Here is a 19,190-nt window from a genome sequence, read left to right on the forward strand (position 1 = left end):
CTCAGTTACCTCATTTGTAAAATGGGAATTAAGACTGTGAGCCACATGTGGGACAGAGACTGTGTCCAACCCAATTTGTTTGTATCCACCCCAGTGCTTAGTACAGTGGCTGGTACACAGTAAGCACTTAACAAATACCACAATTATTATTATAATAATTATAATTATTATGCCAGGCACTGTAATAAGTGCTGGGGTAGATACAAGATAATCAGGTTGGACACAGTCCATGTGTAGGGTTCACAGTCTTCATCCCCATTTCACAGATGAAGTAACTGAGGTCCAGAAAAGTTAAGTATCGTGACCAAGACCACACAGCAGACACGTGGCAGACCCCAAATTAGAACTCAGGTCCTCTGACTCCTAGGCCTGTGCTCTTTCGACTAGGCCATGCTGTTTTTTGTTTATTCTTGGTCTGACTGGAACAAACAAGATCCCCAAATTTTGGAACTTAGAAATGACTCAGTTTGTAAATTTGTCTATATGATGATTTCTGTCATGTTATTCTATAAAACACCATTAACTAAAAAACATAACAAACTCCTTGATATGTTCTCCATTCTATGAGTGATTCTCCCATGTTTCATGGTGTTTAATACAGAACATTAATAACAGTTTGAGGTAAAACAAAATAATCACAATTATCACTACAATAATCTCTATCTTATTCAAAAATATAGTTAAATAGTGAAACTGTATTTTTCTAGCTTTGTTTTTACAATGGATGCAACCAGTCACAGGAAGAACATAGAAAAATCAATTTTTGATTCCCATGCTTCTCACCTGAAGTCGCTTTGACTAGAGTTTTAAAAGGGTGACATTTTCTAACTAAGTTCTAAATGAAACTGCATAAGCTGCCCTCAGTTTAGTCCCCCTTCTTCTCCCCCATACCCTGACCCCCATTTTCCTAGAACCATTTAGTTTTAACTGATTAACTATATTCATTATGACAGAGTGGTCTTTCCCTTTCCACAATTAATTCCAAATATTCCTTTCTGGATCTTCTTCTCTTAGTGTTCAGAGCTTGTTCTCATCCTGCCACTGGAGTGATTTGATTATCAGGCTAAAAATAAAGCAGTGCAATGGCAAATAGTTTGGTTGTTTAATACAATTTAAAAGTAAATGTGCCTTAAAAAATGGTTTAAACTCCTTATGGAACCTCCTTCCTCAGGGCAAAAATTCTTCAATAGGGACAGACACCTCTGCAGCAAAGAGTTCTATAAATTGAACTTTTTATGAGTCTGAGAGCAGACCCTCCCCACTGTGAGGTAAAAATTCTTTGGGGCCCTCTGAGCAGCAATTTACATTCTTAGGGGGAGGGGATGGATTTTAATCTCCAGCTATTTACTTCATAAATAAAGAAGCTGTAATACTACAATTTGCTTTTTATCACCTAAGAACTTTTTCAGCTTATTAAGATTTAGACTTTTAGACTTACCTGCTTGTAGTCTTCAGACACTAGAATAAATCCATTGTTGTCTATGAGGTAACAGTTAATGGTCTGGGAAATAAAGCAAGAGTTAGCATTTTTGTTTTCAGGTTTGTTTTGAAAACATACTAAAGATTACCTGTACTGCCATATTTGAATCTTAAGTGCCTGCTAAAAAGGGGAAAACATTTCATTTTTATGTAATTGTAAAAGTTCACTGACTTTAAAAGAGCAATGCTTAAGATAATGCGAACTCAGCCCATTCAATACATACAAATGGACGCACACATACACACACACAGGGATCACTATGATGCACTGCTGGATAAAGAAGGGCCTGCTTTAAAGCAGTGCAAATTATAATTTTGAAATTTTAAAAACCATCTAAACAATATGTCTCACTAACAAAGTGTCCAAAGGCAACAGCAGCCCTAGTTATCTGTGCAACCTGGGCTGTGTTTAGAGAAAAACATCAGCACACTGTCATTACTCTAATGATGTATTAATGAAAACATAGTGTCAGCTTGGAAGACCAACAGGGGACCAGGTAATATTTTTTAATTTGTTCATAGAGTGAAGGGGGAAGGTAGAGGCTTCTGTAGAAGAGGCCCCTTAGGCCTCCTAAAGCTTTTCAAACTGTGTTTTTAATTGGGAGCTGGATTCAGGGGCAGGGCTGTTAGTTTTTGGTAGTTTAGACTTATAAATTGTAGAAAGCAAGGTGAACTCAAATCTCTGCTTCCCCCACACCACTTTAATCTCAAGCGAATGGTTTGCTACAGGCTAAGTTTTAATTATGGTTCTGCAGAGTTTAAATTTAAGGTTTAATTCAATCCTTGGAGTTACTCAGTTTCTATTTATTGCAGCTTTACATACTGCCTGCAACATTTAATTTGTAACATATCTTTACCCTGAGCCTAATTCAGCACAGCACTAGGACCACAGTAAGGCTTGCATTTGCTATGACATTTACCACTAAAGTGTAGACTGCATCCATAAAGAAAAGGCCATGCATTTTGTTTACCTTCCTCTCCTCTTACCCTTATCTTAAATGGTTTGGTATTGGCTAAATATTAGAGGCATCTGGTCCTCCACTCTGCCTTGCAAACTTTGCCGTTTCATGTGGGAACAGAAAACATTTTTTAACTGAAGGAGGAGGATGTGATCCTTAAGTATTCCCATCAGCATTCTTCTGCTTTACTCAAGTGAAGCTTCTGACCAACACCTCTGGATTGACATTATCAAATGTAATGTCAACCAAACTTTTTTCTTTTTTAATTGTATTTGTTTAAGCACTTACTATATGCTGAGCACTATTCTAAGCACTGGGATAGATACAAGCTAATCAGTTTGGACACAGTCCATGTCCCACATGGGACTCATAGTCTCAATCCCCATTTTACAGATGACGTAACTGAGGCACAGAGAAGCTAAGTGACTTGTCCAAGGTCAAACAGCAGACAAGTGGCAGAGCCAGGATTAGAGCCCAGGTCCTTCTGACTCCCAGGTCCATGCTCTATCCACTAGGCCATGCTGCTTTCCAAGAAGTTGGGGTAGATGATATGTTCCCCACTTGATGGATGAGGAAACTGAGGGACAAGTAACTTTAACAGTGAAACAATTAGTCATTGCTTAAAAGAAAGAATTTTTGCTTAAAATGAATTCAACAAATGAGACTTTACAACTTATTTTTGCCTCAGCTGTCTGGTTATTTTTAGGTCAAATCTTGTTAAACCAGAACATTCATATCATTCAGGCCAAAGGAGTCTCAGGGAAGTGAATTGTTCAGATATTTTGCATGCATAAACACAGCACACGAATGAATTTAACAAGGATTTGAACTGTGATTCGGTTTCCGGAGTCAGGAAAACTGGCCTGGGAAGTTTAAGAGAACACATGGTCATTTTGAAATCCTGGGGTTTTTGAGATCAACCCATGTGAAAATGGTTTCTTTCAATACAGAAGGACAGATTCTTGCAAAAAAGAAGTATCTCCCCCCCAGGTTTTTTTTTATTTTATACCCTTTAAAAACGCTCATTGCAGATTAGAAATGTTGACCGTGAAGATTCAGTAAATTTATCTTATTTTGCCTCAGTTCATGCATGCCAAACAACACGAGGTTAAGTGTTTCCAAGGTGCCTAAGAACAATTACTCTCTCAGAGAATGTGCAAAATACACAAATTGCCCAGAGAGATTTAGCCAGCTAGACATGTCATAAGAAGAGTTTCCATTTTTAAGCAAAGGATTATTCAGACACAATTAGTGAAAGAAAAAGGACATTGTGGACTTCGCTCTAGAATCACACTCAATGGCTCATTCATCTTAGTCAGATTAACCTGCTAACACTGTAAACCTTACAGTACTGTTAATTGGCTCAGTAACACTGGAGAGGACACAATGCACCATACTTAATGAATGAATTCACCTCTTTCCACTTACTGTAAATAAGAAACCCCTTAACACTTCAAAACACTGAAGAAAGATTTGAAACCAGAATGAATTATTTTGCAAATGTTTTAGAATTAAATATTTCTTGTTTATTCTCTAGTGGGACTAGCCACGGTGAGGTCCTTGCTGTGTTGAAATTGGTAATATTTTAGGTGCCCTGTGGTTACTTTTTTTTTTTAGCTCATTGACACTGGTTTAGAGTTTTTATTGGATGCTGTCATTGTTGGGATTCCAGGGACCCCAACATCATCAGATCTTTAGGAATGCATTATGAAAAAAATGTATTCAAGGTTACACAAAGTACTTCTATGATAGACCTCATGCCATTCACATTCCCAAAGATTACATGTCCAAAAATATCTTAAGAGAAAATGGGTGGAAGTACTGATCATGTGTATAGGAAGCCACCTCACTCCAATCACTGCTATTCAGTTATTGTTGAGAAATAGGGCAAAAACACTATGGTATGGGGAAAGAATCATAAATTTTGTGGATTACGCTAAAGATTAGCCTATGTGAAGCTATGTGAAGTTTTTTTCAGGCATCGTTGTATGAATAATGAGAGAGAATATTTTTAAAAGTTCCTATTGCCTTAATGCTATTCTATTATGCTATGGACAGAGATGAGATGCTCCTTGAAGAGACAATTTTAAACTATTTAATGAGCCAATAAAAAGGTAGCGGCAAAATCATAAAGGCAGATTAAGTGGATAATTGAGAGCACATCAAGGATTCAATGATGTACCCAAAGAAGATCAGGTACAGTGATGTTAAATAGTGAATATTAATAACCCTGGTGAATGAAATACCCATCCAAAATGAATAGTTCAATGCCAATTAGTCAGATAGAGCTCTCTTTGGGCTTGAATCTTCCCAAAATCAGGAAGATTTAAATAACCTGTTCTTCTAAATTCCTATGTCTATTTTAGCAGCATCTCAATATTTCAGTTAAGGTCTACCTAAGCCAGTAAAAAACACAATTCTATGTAGAGATGTAGATAATTGTGATTATAATTTTCTTTCATAGCTGTGTTAATGTTTGAATCTAAAGTCCAATCTCCCTACCCTCCAACTGCTTCCTCTCTAAATATGAATATATATATATAAATATTATATAGATATATAGATAAATCACACTCTCCATCTCTTTCTATGGACAATGGAATGGAATGTTTTTCTTATTCTCTCACTCTTCCTTTTCCTAGAATTTACTGCCAGGCAAGGGGGAAGATAAATATTCAAGACTAATAGTAGAGGTGGTCCTGTGAGTCTAGGGCCTGGGACTAGGCATATATCTAGGATTTCTGTTTCCCAAGTGTAGGAGCGGAACTTCAAGCAGAGATGGGAAGGGGTCCAAGACATTCAGGTCTCTCTAATACTGTTGGTAATCAGCTCTTCATAAAAAGGTGACATGCCTGAACTCCATAAAGATGTATCATTTCCACTGAATCATGAGAACAACATCATATCCTTCTCCTACTGGAGTACCCCCTGTGCTATGGCATGAATTCTGAAGGAAGGAGACCTCATCCAATAGTGTTAAATCTACCTTGAGAGACTCAGGCCTACTACCCAGCTTATCTTGCTGGCCAGGGAAAACTGGGAGCCCATTGAAAGGGTAGCAAAGGAGTTGGAGGGGATCCAAGATAAAGCTTGTCTGTTAAGTCCGTGGGAGGCTGGCAGAAAAGCAACTGCAGCGGAGCAAGGCTGGGAAGCACATGAACTTAATGAGCCCTCAGAGTCTTTTTTTTTAATGGGAGTCTGATCACTTTAGGGGAGTGAGAGTTGCAAGGTCCCCCGGCTATAATTAAAAGTAGCTGAAATGTGAATGACAACATAGAAAAGGAGCCAGCCTAGAGGATGGAAAGGGCAGCCCTGGTGTGAAATCATATCCTATATGCCCTCCTTCTCACTTTCTTTTTTAACACTTTAATTAGTTATGGAAAAGAAAAGCTGACAACAAATGACCATAAAAGAGATATACTTGTTGCAAAGGGAAAATTAAACATTCACACTCTCCATCTCTTTCTATCTGTCAGAAGGAGCATGAGAACAGCTTTCTAACCTGAAAGTCATTCATCAAGCAGGCTCTTAGGAACCAATTTCAAAAACAGGTAAATGCCGAATCCTAGTCTTAAAGAGAATTGATGTTTTTTCTTGAACATTGGGGTCAGTACTAAAAGTTGCTGGAAAGAAGTGTTAATTGTCTGCAGTGACGGAATGATTATATGGCAACCTTACAATTGTCTTGGGATTGTTGCATTTGTTTTCTAAATCATTTGAGACTTGTATGCAAGTTTCCGGTGGTTTGCAAGCCCAGAGGGATTGTGCCACAGAAAAAAATGGGGGAAAAAAACTCTATTGGTGCCTTGGGAATGCTTTTAAATAGTACACCCATTCAAAATGTGCAGGAGACCAATGTGAATAATGCTTATACACAGAAGAACCCTGCTGGAATTTACTGATACAGGAAGAAAATTTCACAAATGTATCTATCAGCACTCTAAGGAGTGCTAACTGACTTTGGGATGAAAATGTACAAAATTGATCTTTATTTAATCATTACAAAAAAAAGTGAGAAATTTAAAAGCAGAGGCAGAGGAGACTACACTGAAAATAAATGACTGGTAAGAAAACATACAACAGCTACGACAACTGGATATTATCCTCCATTATATAACCTTTTCAAAGTTCCCACAAATAGCTTATTTCACTGAATTCCCTCTTCCACTGTTTCATCCTACCGGTCCATTAAAAAGTACAACGGAGGTCACATACTTTAAAACAAATATTCCCTGGGTGACATTTTTTTCTAGGCCTCCACAGCAATTTAGAAACAGGAAACATCCTATTAGTCTATCATAGTCACCCTATCATTAGGTTATTCTCAATATGCAATACTTTAAGAAACTTGTTTTCCCAAGTAATTTTTGATGTTGCCTACAGCAGGAAGGTATTGGGATTGTATTGCCCATTCCACTGGAAATGTACATTATTATCTTCTTTGCTAACCATTTGTTTCTTGCAGGAAGGATTTTTCAGTAAGCTATTATTATAAGGTATATCTTTTCCCTTCCACACAGGACCCATTCAAGGAGCTGCTGAATACCTTCATCTTTTACTTGCCAGCAGTGTCATTTCCTTCCCCATCGTTATCTGTCATCAAGTTACAGCTAAAAGAAAAAATATTGCCAGACCCTAAGGCAATTTATGTTTTTCCACTGGGTACCTGCTGCTTAAATCAGTAGGACAGGAGAGAATTTGGTGTCTGAAGCTGTTCTCTCCACATTTTGCTCATCATCTAATAGAAAGATCTGTGGAAAGCCTCTTGGAGGCAAATTATATACCAAATGAAAACAGAGAAACTACCAACACTAGAATGTCAGCACTGCCGTCTACTGGACACACAAGGCATGTGTCAAAAACTCTTTAGTTTTAGTTTTAAAAAAAGCACTTTCTAATCTCAAAGGAGAAGAGATATAACATGTTGAAAAATAGAGGCTGAATCTTATCATCATTCACATGCACCAAGAGGCCCTGACTGGACAGGGTCTGTTATAAACTGTGAAGGACTTAACCAGGAAACCCAAACTGTGGCATCTCCCACTTGATATTTATTTTCTGGATGTCTTTCTTGGTTGGCCCTCACCTAAATAAGTCCACCTGAGAAGCAAAGACTAAGAAGCAGAAAAGAAACTTACTTCATCATCACAGCTTATGGAACATCTGCCATCAAGGGATGCACACTGCAAGGGAGACCAATAAAAGCAGGCACTTTGAAAACAAGTTACTTTAATATTCTGAAGGTTGCATACACTAGCATTTGATTTTGTCCCAGTGAAAAAGACAGGAAACTCTGATTCTGGACATATCAGAAATGCTTCAGAAAATCTTTGTCGAAGAGAATGAATCATATTCAGCTATCAACTGTGCTTCTCCAAGTAATAAACCTGAACAAAATATATAAAATGTGGTCCTAAATATTGTTTTGAGTGATTTATATTTTCATCTTATCACTTATATACTTTCAAGAGGGCAAACTTCCACTGCACTCTATTTTGTCTCTTTGTTTGAAGCTTCATCCCTATCACCCTTTACTAAGTTAAAGTATGAAGCTTTTCCATTCACCCATGTGAAACTTTGTGAGTCTTTTAAATTATTTATTAAGACTAAGCCCCCCTTTTCCTCAGCTCTCCCTCCCTTTCATGTCACCATAACTCGCTCCCTTTGCTCTTCCCCTAGTCCCACAGAACTATGATATATGTATATAACTATAATTCTATCAATTTATATTGATGCTTGTTTATTTGTTTTGATGTGTATATATCTATAACTCTATCATATTGTTGACTATTTACTTGTTTTGATGTATGCCTCCCCACTTCTAGACTGTAAGCCCGGTGTGGGTAGGGACTGTCTCTCTTTATTGCTGAACTGTACTTTCCAAATGCTTAGTACAGTGCTCTGCACACAGTAAGCGCTCAATAAATACATTGAATGAATGAATAGTTCCACCCAACATTGCTCAGTTTAATAAATATATCTTACCCCAAACAGAAAACATAGCATATTCATGCAATCTAACACACTTGGAAGATTTACATATGAGTGGTCAAGAGGACAAAGGGAATTATGATAGAAGACAGATATAATAATAAAAATAATAGTAATAACTGTGGTGGCTCAGTGGAAAGAGCACGGGCTTTCCAGTCAGGGGTCATGGGTTCAAATCCCGGCTCGGCCACTTGTCAGCTGTGTGACTTTGGGCAAGTCACTTAACTTCTCGGTGCCTCAGTTACCTCATCTGTAAAATGGGGATTAAAACTGTGAGCTCCACGTGGGACAACCTTATTCCCCTGTGTCTACCCCAGCGCTTAGAACAGTGCTCGGCACAAAGTAAGCGCTTAACAAATGCCAATATTATTATTATTATTATTAAGCACTTATTATGTGGCAGGCACTATAATAAGTGCTTGGGTAGTTACAAGATAATCAGGTCGAACACAGATATTTCAAATAATTTAATTATACAACTTAATTTGTAATTGAACTAAGAATTTAAAATGAATGAGAGAGTCATATAGCAACTGAGAATGTGGAAAGCTACAATGGACATATCTGAGTTAATCTGTAGCAAAATCATCCAAAATGCACTAAACTCAGGAGGCTCTTTGATTTTGCCATTGAAACTGCTCTTTTGTAATTATTAATTGAGCAATTACTGAGCAATAATAATAATAATAATTGAGCAATTACTGAGGCAAGAGCACTGTATTAAACACTTGGAAGCATACAAGACAATAAATCTGTAGACACTACCCCTTCACCAAGGAGCTTACAGCCTAGAAGGTGAGACCTGTTAAAATAAATTACAGATAGGGGAAAAGGCAGAGTTCATTCATTCAATCAATAGTATTTATTGAGCGCTTACTATGTGCAGAGCACTGTACTAAGCGCTTGGAATGAACAAGTTGTACAGATACGTACAGAAGTGCTGTAGTGCTGAGGGTGGGGTTAATATCAAGTGATTAAGCAGTACAGAGCCAAAATAAGGGACAGAAAAAGAAGGGGTAATAGGAGAAATGAAGGTGTATTCAAGGAAGTCCTCTTGGAGGAGATGTGATGTTAATAAGGCTGTGAAGGTGGGTAGAGAAATCATCGGTCAGATATGAAGGGGGAGGGCAATTCAGGCCAGAGGGAAGCCGTTGGGAAGACACTGGCAAGGGGTCTGTGGTGAGACAGACAAGATTGAGGTAGAGAGAATAGGTTAGTGTTTGAGAAGTGAAATGTGCAGGCTGAGAGATCAGTGAGGTGAGAGAGGAGAGGGAGAACTAATGGAGTACTTTAAAGCCAATGGTAAGGAATTTCTGTTTGATGTGGAGATGGCTGTGCAGTCACTGGAGATTTATCACAAGCGGGGACTACTGGACTGAATAGTTTCTTGAGAAAAATTGGGCAGCAGAGTTAGGTTTGGATTGGAGAGGGGAGAGATGGGGGCAGGGAGGTCAGTGTGGAGGCTTATTCATTCAATAGTACTGATTGAGCATCTACTGTGTGCAGAGTATTGTACTAAGTGCTTGGGAGAGTACAACACAGCAATAAACAGGCACATTCCCTGCCGACAGCAAGCTCACAGTCTAGTAGTTAAAGTGGGATAAATGCTTTGATCAGTGTGGTAGCAGTTTTGATGGAGAAGACAGGGTGGATTCTAGAGATGTTGTGAAGGGAAAACCAATAGGATTTCATGATACATTGAAAGTGTAGGTTGAATGAGGAAGATGATTCAAGGATAGTGCCAAGATTATCAATTTTGTGATATAGGGAGAATGGCAGTGCTGTCTACAGTGATAGGAAAGGCTGGATGAGGAGACGGTATGAATGGGAAGATGAGTGGTTCTGTTTTGGTCATGTTAAATTTGAGGTGTCAGTGGGATACCTAAGTTGAGATGTCCTAAAGGCAGGAAAAAATATGAACTGCAGAGAAGGAGAGAGGTTAGTCCTGGACAGATACATTTGGGAATCATCCACATAGAGATGGTTACTGAAGCTGTGGGAGCAAATGAGTTTTCCAAGAGAGTGGGTGTAGATGGAGAATAAAATGGGATCTAGAATCTAAACTTGAGGGGCCCCCACAGAGTGTGGGAAGAAGAGGAGAAACCAGTGAAAGAGACTGAGAAGTAGTCAGGAAGATAGGGAGCAGGCACTGCCAGTGAAGCCAAGGTTAGATAATATTTCCAGGAGAAGCCAGTGGTCCTTACCATCAAAGGCACTGGAGATGTTGAGGAGGATTAAGATAGAGGCCACTGGATTTGGCAAGTAAGGAGGCCAGTGGTGACCTCTGAGAGAGCAGTTTTCATTGCATGAAGAGGGTGGAAGCCAGAGTACAGGGGGTCTAGGGGAGAATTGGAAAAGAGGATGTGAAGGCAGTGAGTGTAGAAATCGCATTCAAAGAGTTGGAGAGGAATGGTAGGAGCAAGTTAGGGCAATAACTGGAGGGGGCCATGGGGTCAAGTGAGGTTTGTGTGTTTTTTAGGGTAGGGCTTATAATAGCATGTTTGAAAGCAGAGGGAAAGGATCCATTGGAAAATGAATAGTTAAAGACCAAGGTCTGGGTGGGCAGATAAGGTGTTTTGATTAGGTGGAAAGGGTCAGAGGCATAGGTGGAGAATGTAGATTTTGTAAGGTAGCAAGAGACTTCCTCTTGAGAACCTGCTTGGACATTACAACTGTCTTATAGAACTTTAGTTTGGTCTGTGTCTTAAAGCATGGTTGAGACCATACTCTTGCTGTCAGTCTCCTGACACAGGGTCAGGGGAGCAAAGGAGTACACTAAAGAGGGCACTGTTGAGGGTGTGGATTTGTGTGAGAGAAGGTAGGCTGAGTATGGAGACCAAATGGGACATGATAACTTTGGAAAACTGGAGAGGGCTGAGAGACTGAAGGTCTCTGTAGGGAGCAGGACAGTTCTGTGGTAGTGGGTGGGATGTGAATGGGGATGGTGGAAAGAAATCATGTGAGAAGGTTGTGGTTGGAGAGTAGAATTTCAGAGTTGGTGATATACAGTGACTAGAGATGATGAGATCGAGCATGCGTCCAAGATGGTGAGTAGGTGAGGTGAGGTGGAGCAGAATGCTGGTGTAGCTGAGTGAAAGGAAGCGGGCAATTGCAATGAAGCAATTATTCATTGCTTTGTACAGCCGTGGTGTTTAACATGCTGATAGTCCTTTTATTTTACAGAGAAATGAAAGGTAACCTGAGTAGCTGGCAATGAGTTTTACAAACATTCATCGGAAATCTGGCACTTCTAGGCTAAATATGCCCAAGTGTGAACACCTGTGTAATAACAGAGTAGCTAATGCCACTGTATACTGATTACACCTTACCTGTCTGCTGGCAGTCCAGAACTTCCTCTGGAAAAATTCAAGTTTCATCTGAATGCCTACAGCTGGTACAAATTATAAATAAAACAAGGTATTAGAAATCCTTTGCCCAATCATTTAAGATCCATTGAAGATTAACCATGACAGCAAACAAAAGAAAAAACATTAAAGCACAGGTTACAGTGATACTTTTGAGGGAGATGTTAAATGTTTGTTTAGCAAGTAAGGAATTGAGACATTAAAAGGATATACAGGAGCACAATCCTTCACTGCTTAAGAGCCAAATTGGAAGGCCAGAAAAGAATTGTTTAAATTCATACACCTGTTGCCAACCCAAAGCTTTGTGTAAAGGGAAGACGTGCAAGTACTTTATTTTTGTGGACTCAGCCCCTGCATTATGACTAAGTATCTTGGCCTATAAAGTGGCCCAAAGACTGAATAGCCTGGAAATATCAATAACATGAGAAGTAGCATGGCCTAGGGGAAAGAACTTGGGCCTGGGAGTCAGAAGACTAGGGTTCTAATCCCAGCTCTGATACTTCCCTGCTTGGGCAAATCACTTAACTTCTCTGGGTCTCATTTTCCTCATCTGTAAAATAGGGATTAAATTCCTGTTCTCCATCTATCAACCAAACAGTCAGTGTTTTTAATGAGGATTCAGTATGCTCAAAGCACTGTGCTGAGTGCTTGGGAGTGTACAATACAACAGAGTTAGTAGACATGATCCCTCAAGGATCTTATAATCCCCCTTAGATTGTGAGCCCCATGTGGTAGAGAGACTGCATTCGATAGGATGGTATTGTATCAGGACAGGTGTTTAGCACAGTGCTTGGCAAAGAGTAAGAGATTAACAAATACCACAATTATCATTAAAATCATTTGTGCTTCATTTTAAAGATGAAAGATCTTCTTCCTCCAGATAGATCAAGGAGTAATCAACATTAATATTAAATTACTTAGACACACACTGAACAGGTATGTACTAAAACTTGTTTCACCTTTTAAAGGCTATGACAATTTGCCACTGACAATTCATCATTAAGAAACAAAAATGTTTAATCATTTTGTCCCTAGGTGGTGGCAAACCTCAGAGAGATGGTGGACGATATTCTGAAGGGAACTTTCCTCACTGAATTTGTCACCTGGAGACAATCCTTAAGAAGCAGCTTCAGTTTTTCATGCAAAAGAACACAAAAAATCTATAATCTATTTCTGTCAATTCCCCCAAGCACCACACCTGAGGCAACAGAGTACAGATCTTATGCTAAGGAAATGATAGAGATTTGTTACTGAGATGCTAAAATTTGGATTAAAAAAACTTTTTGAATTCCTATTCTGTTATAAATGAGCTGCTAAATACATTTTAAGTAAATGTCCTGTTGATAAATTATCATAACATAATTGTTTGTGAGGAAATTTGTATTTAGATGATAAAACCCTGGAGTCCAGGGTTCTAGTTCCACTTTGCCCGTAGCTGGCTGGCTAAGGTGGGTGAAGACCACACATACACTTCACGATGTCCTATACTCCTGTCTATCTACTCGCTTAATGGGGACATCACTGACAGGGATAAGGAAACCCCTAGCAATGTAATCAATTCAACTCCCTCAGGGCAGGGATTCTTTCTACCGACTCTATTACGCTGTACACCGCCAAGCTCTTAGTACAGTGCTCTCCACATGGTGATTCTCTCAGTGAATATCACTGATCAATGCAGAGCACTGTACGAAGCACTTGGGAGAGTACGATATTTCGTAGACACAGTCCCATCTCTCATTGATCTTGTGCAGGTTTTGGACCTGAAGTCTCAGGACTGGGACTCATCCACCTTTCCTGATGAAGACCTATGTTTACATCTGTGTATGAATGTTCTGAAAAGATCATTGCAAGACATAATCAATTCTACATAGAATGTCTAATGCTGCAGTGTTGCATTTGATTCCTATAGTGCTGGTACCATTTTTGTTTTTCCCTCTCTGTCATACAATATTCCTGAAGACTCTGCACCATTCTGATCAATGCATGCCAGGCTCATCTGTCTTCCAGTGCTTTTTCCCAACTGTCCAACTACTATGCCAGTTGAACATACTGTATCAGTTGAGCTTTCAATTCACTGGGCTTTTAAAGTATTTCTTCTGTCTTCTGTTTTTGGTTACTCTACTTAAGCTCACCGTAAGGTTTTGTGTCCTGCTGTTACCCATTCTCTTCACATGTTTCATCCATCTAAGGTGTTATGTGACAAGCATTGCTTTGATTCTAGTAGTCTAATTGCTCTCCAGAACCTTAATGTTTGTGATCCTGACTTGCCACACAATGTTTAGACATACACCTAGGTTACAGTCGTAAGTCGAATGTGGCAGCTTCTTTAACACTCTGCCATCCCCTCGAACTTAACATATCCAAATGAGAACTCCATATCTTTCCATCCAAATCTTGTCCCCTCCTATCCCATCACTGTAATTATGGTAATTGTTAAGCACTTATTATATGCCAAGCACATTTCTAAGCACTGGGGTCTTGTCCTGTCTTATGCTTTCGAGTCGTTTCTGACCCACAGCTACACCACGGAAACATATCTCCCAGAATGCCCTGCTCTCCATCTGCAATCGTTCTGGTAGTGTATCCATAGAGTTTTCTTGATAAAAATACTAAAGTGGTTTACCATTGTCGCCTTCCTCGCAGTAAACTCGAATCTCCACCCTCGACTCTCTCCCATGCCGCTGCTGCCCAGCATGGGTGAGTTCTGACTCGTAGCAGATTGCCTTCCACTTGATAGCCACTGCTGAAGCTAGGATTATACCTCTGCTTGACTCTCCCCTCCTGTAGCCAAGACTGGTAGAGTACTGGAAACTCCCCAGGTGTGACCTTGAGATGGGCAAGTGCTGGGGTAGATACAAGTTAATCAGGTTGGACAGAGTCCTTGTCCCAAACTGGGCTCACACTCTTAATCTCCATTTTTTTTTTACAGATGAGGTAACAGGCACAGAGAAGTTAAGTGACTTGCGCAAGATCACACAGCAGACAAGTGGTGGAGCCAGAATTAGAACCCATGACCTTCTGACTTCCAGGTCCATGTCCTATCCACTCCACCATGCTGCTTTTCACTACACTACACCACGCTGGTAGACAGCACCTCCATCCTTCCTATCTCACAAGCCCGTAAAAACCTTGGGTTTATCTTTGACTCGTCTCTCTCATTCAACCCATATATTCAATCTATCACTAAATCCTGTCAATTCAACCTTCACAACATTGTTAAAATCCACCCTTTCTTCTCCATCCAAACTGGTACCATGTTAATCCAAGAATTTATGCTATCCCACCTTGATTACTTTATCAGCCTCCTTGCTGACCTCCCTGCTTCCTGTCTCTCCCCACTCCAGTTCATACTTCCTCTGCTGCCTGGGTCATTTTTCTACAAAAATGTTCAGTCGGTCTTTCCCCACTGCTCAAGTACCTCAAATGGGTTGTCTATCCAACTCTTCATTAAATAGAAACTCCTTACCATCAGCTTTAAAGCACCCAATCACCTTGCCCCCTCCTACCTCACCTCTCTACTGCCCTACAACCCAGTCCACACACTCGATCTGCTCCTCTAATGCTGACCTACTCACTGAACCTCGATCTTGTCCATCTCACCACCAACCTCTTGCCGACAGGTTGCCTCTGACCTGGAACGCCCTTCCTTTTCATATCCAACAGACAATTACTCTCCCCACCTTAATAATAATAATAATGTTGGTATTTGTTAAGTGCTTACTATGTGCAGAGCACTGTTCTAAGCGCTGGGGGAGATACAGGGTAATCAGGTTGTCCCACGTGAGGCTCACAGTTAATCCCCATTTTACAGATGAGGTAACTGAGACCCAGGAAAGTTAAGTGATTTGCCCAAAGTCACACAGCTGACAAGTGGCAGAGCCGGGATTGGAACCCATGGCCTCTGACTCCCAAGCCCATGCTCATTCCACTGAGCCACACTGCTTCACCTTCAAAGCCTTATTGAAGGCACATCTCCTCTGAGAGGCCTTCCCTGATTAAGCCCTCATTCCCTCTTTTCTCACTCCCTTCTGCATTGTCCTGATTTGCTCCCTTTACTCATCAACACCACCCCCAGCCCCCCATCACTTATGTATATAGCCATAATTTATTTATATTAATGTGTATATCCCCTTTTATATTGTAAGTTCAGGGAATGTGTCTGTTACATTGTTCTCTACCAAGCACGTACTACAATGCTCTGCACACAGTAAGCCCTCAATAAATACGATTGATTGATTGACTTCAACAGTCTATTAAAGCTGACTGAGGCCAATCTGGTTGAAATTCACTCCCGTAACTGTTGATCTATCATTTTTTTTCATGGTTGAATTAACAGGGAAATCATGCATTTGTTTTCCTCTAAAATATCACTCTAGAATGGGATTTAGAAACTTCTTTTCTTTTTTCCAGTGAAAACTAGTATTTTAAAATAACACACCAAAATAGGCCTTAAGGTGGCTGTCTATAACTGAACTTGTCATTTTTCATTGGTAACTTCCTATCAATATGAAAGTTCATCACACACAGAGACATATACTTCCTTTTAAAGGTATTATAAATTCCAATATAACAGTAGAAACTGATTATAAAAGTTGGTGGAAGAACTCACGCACAACGTTGTTGCATTTTTCTCCTCATTTCAAGACATATGTCCATATTCTTTCTTTTGAAACATTTGTGATCTATTCATTGTCACTGAATAATTCCTTCTTTTATCCACCCTGAATGCTCAATTTCCTAAGTTCAACCATTATTCCAATTTAAGCCTTAAAAAAAATCCTCCACTAATGAATCTTTTCCCTCTTTGGTGTTTATGCTTTCTACATACTTGTAGCCCTCTATCATCTACCCCCTTTAGTTGATGCTTACTGAAGCTATACATAGTTAGTGCCTTTAATCTTTCCTCATGAGTCAATGCCTTCATTCCATTAATCATTTTTGTGGCACTTCTCTGATCTCTCTCCAAACTGCCTACATCTTTCTGGTTCTGGTGCCCCATAACTAGATGCAGGATTGCAGGTGCTTTCTCACCCCTCTCCACTCCTTGGCACGAGACCTTTTCAAAAGCATGCCAAAATTGTACTGGCCTTTACTCCTGCCATATTGCATGGAAACCAGATGTCTACTTTGCTGCCTGCTATCATTCAGGTCTTCTCTAATACTGCTTCTTTCTCAATTTCTTCCCAGTGACCCACTACATATCTGGGCTTTAGATCATTTTTCGCTAGATGTTTCCATTTCTACCTTTTTACATTTAATCTAATTTACTGCTTTTGATCTATATTCCTTTATTCTTTTGGTTCACAAGTTAAACTTTTATTTACAGACATCCTTAATGGTGTTCACACAATTTCCCAAACTGGTCTATACCTGTTTTTCATTCCTTTTGTTTAGTGTTTCAGCCAACCTTCTATCCATTGACTGTATTCTTATTCAAGTGGATATTTGACAAGGCTATAAACTACTTAACTAAAATGTAAATGGCAAGTATAACATAAACACCACCAGAGTGATCCGATTCATAAAACCTGAGAGAGCTTAAACATTTTTCCTATAGTTAATGAGGTGATCCATATTCAAGTAAATTCACAAGTGTTCCTCATTATTAAGTCTGTATGGAAAAAGTACACTTAGTTATATATACCAAATATGCACGCATCAATAATTCATGACAAATGACAATATCCCTAATGCAATAAATCAACACAATGACAGTAACCCATATATGCTCTCAATTATTAAAGGGCTAACAATTAAAATAAGAGACATAAAAGCACAGACTTTGGTTTTCCAATTCAATGAGCCAAACACACACATTTTTTTAGTGAGTCTCTTTTGTCATACAGGTAGGATACATACTTGAACTTCTGGGAATCAAAGAAGATAGGTATGCCTCATGTCTTGTTAGCCAATATATCTACATTAGTTGATTTATGTTTCTATTATATATAGTTTAAAGCTAGTATGGCTGAATGGTGATCCCTGTCCATTACTGAACATGGTGCATCAAATGATAAGACAGGATCACAAATGGTGAGGTAATGGAACACAGAACAGTTACACTGCAGCAATACTTATCACATCACACATTCACTAGGTGGAATATGTAAGGAAAATACACAACAGCAGGATTCCCAAGTTGAAATGGGGTAGATATGTGGGGTGAACAGAAGAAATAATTTTATGCATGCAATTGTATATAGTGAGCGCTTACTGTATGCAGAGCGCTGTACTAAGTGCTTGGAAGAGTACAATACAACAATAAACTGACACATTCCCTGCCCACAATGAGCTTACAATCTACAGGGGGACTGCAAGCTCATTTTTTATAACACAATGAACCAAAACCTCAGACAATGTGGCTTAGAAGTGGACAGATGAACGCATCAGTAAGCATATCAGTGCAGCATACATGAGTTGGAAATGGGAAGACTCTTTTGTAAAAGGGAATCAAGAAGATTGTGACATTATGAGGGAGAACTGAACCAGACACAAAAGGGCAACAAGAAGCAATCTTTACATGCACATACTATGGAAGGGATTTGTCAGCCTTTCATATCGGCCACCCCTGCTCACACTGATAAATATCTCACTGTTGGCAGTGTCCTCTTTGAAATCTCTGCTCTGTCCATCTATCTTACTTCAGTATGAAATCTAATGAGTGGTAGGTAGTCACTGGGGTAGCTATTGGGAAAATGCCTGAAGGCAAGACAGATAATCTTGGGCTCTGGTAGTTAGACTTCCCTAGTGGTCAAAAGTATCCTGAATAACAGAAGTAAGAAAGAGTGAGAATATTTTAGGCTCAAAAATGATATGAGGATTTTGATTGCAAAAGGAAGTTCATAATTAATATGAGAAAAACAAAAAAAATTACTGCAATATGCTAAATGTGACTTCCGCCACTAACATTTATTTATTTAGATTTATAAAATTTGAGTACAAATTACATTTCCAGTGCCATTATATTCAAATGCATTCACGATGAAATCATGTATGCATTTCATATCATCTTAATTGACATGAATTTATGTGTAACATGAAATTCATAACGTAACAATGCTATGCGTAAAATGGAAATAAAGTAACATTTTCATATTGCATTCATTTAGAAATAATTTCCTGTCAGCTGTGTGAACTTGTAGCATAGTCAGAGAACAAAAATCCTTTTTGTAAATAGTATACAACATGTAATGCACATGTACACACACACACACACACACGAGTCTGATCTAGAATTTTGAGAGATAGCCTTTATTCCATCATTGAATACTTCAGTGACTTCAGATAAGTCACTGAGCTCAGCCAATTTTATTTACTCCTTCAATCTTGAAATATTGAAGGAAAATATTATTTATTATTTAATTCATACCCATATAATAAAGCTTTATTTAGGGAA

At 39.1% G+C, this 19,190-nt stretch overlaps 1 protein-coding gene across 2 annotated transcripts in view; it reads right to left on the reverse strand.

Annotated features, from left to right (window-relative positions):
- Nucleotides 1-19,190, reverse strand: part of CACNA2D3 (calcium voltage-gated channel auxiliary subunit alpha2delta 3) — a 1,019,762-nt gene that overhangs the window by 66,129 nt on the left and 934,443 nt on the right. For both annotated transcript variants that reach the window (XM_029052259.2, XM_029052258.2), the window contains 3 exons: nt 11,759-11,820; nt 7,577-7,621; nt 1,439-1,501 (listed from right to left, as the gene is read on the reverse strand). In XM_029052259.2, coding sequence (XP_028908092.1) covers nt 1,439-1,501; nt 7,577-7,621; nt 11,759-11,820 — 170 coding nt within the window. The remainder of the gene's footprint in view (nt 1-1,438; nt 1,502-7,576; nt 7,622-11,758; nt 11,821-19,190) is intronic.

Source organism: Ornithorhynchus anatinus, chromosome X1 (genome assembly GCF_004115215.2).
Source record: "Ornithorhynchus anatinus isolate Pmale09 chromosome X1, mOrnAna1.pri.v4, whole genome shotgun sequence".
In the NCBI taxonomy this organism is placed as follows: Eukaryota; Metazoa; Chordata; class Mammalia; order Monotremata; family Ornithorhynchidae; genus Ornithorhynchus; species Ornithorhynchus anatinus.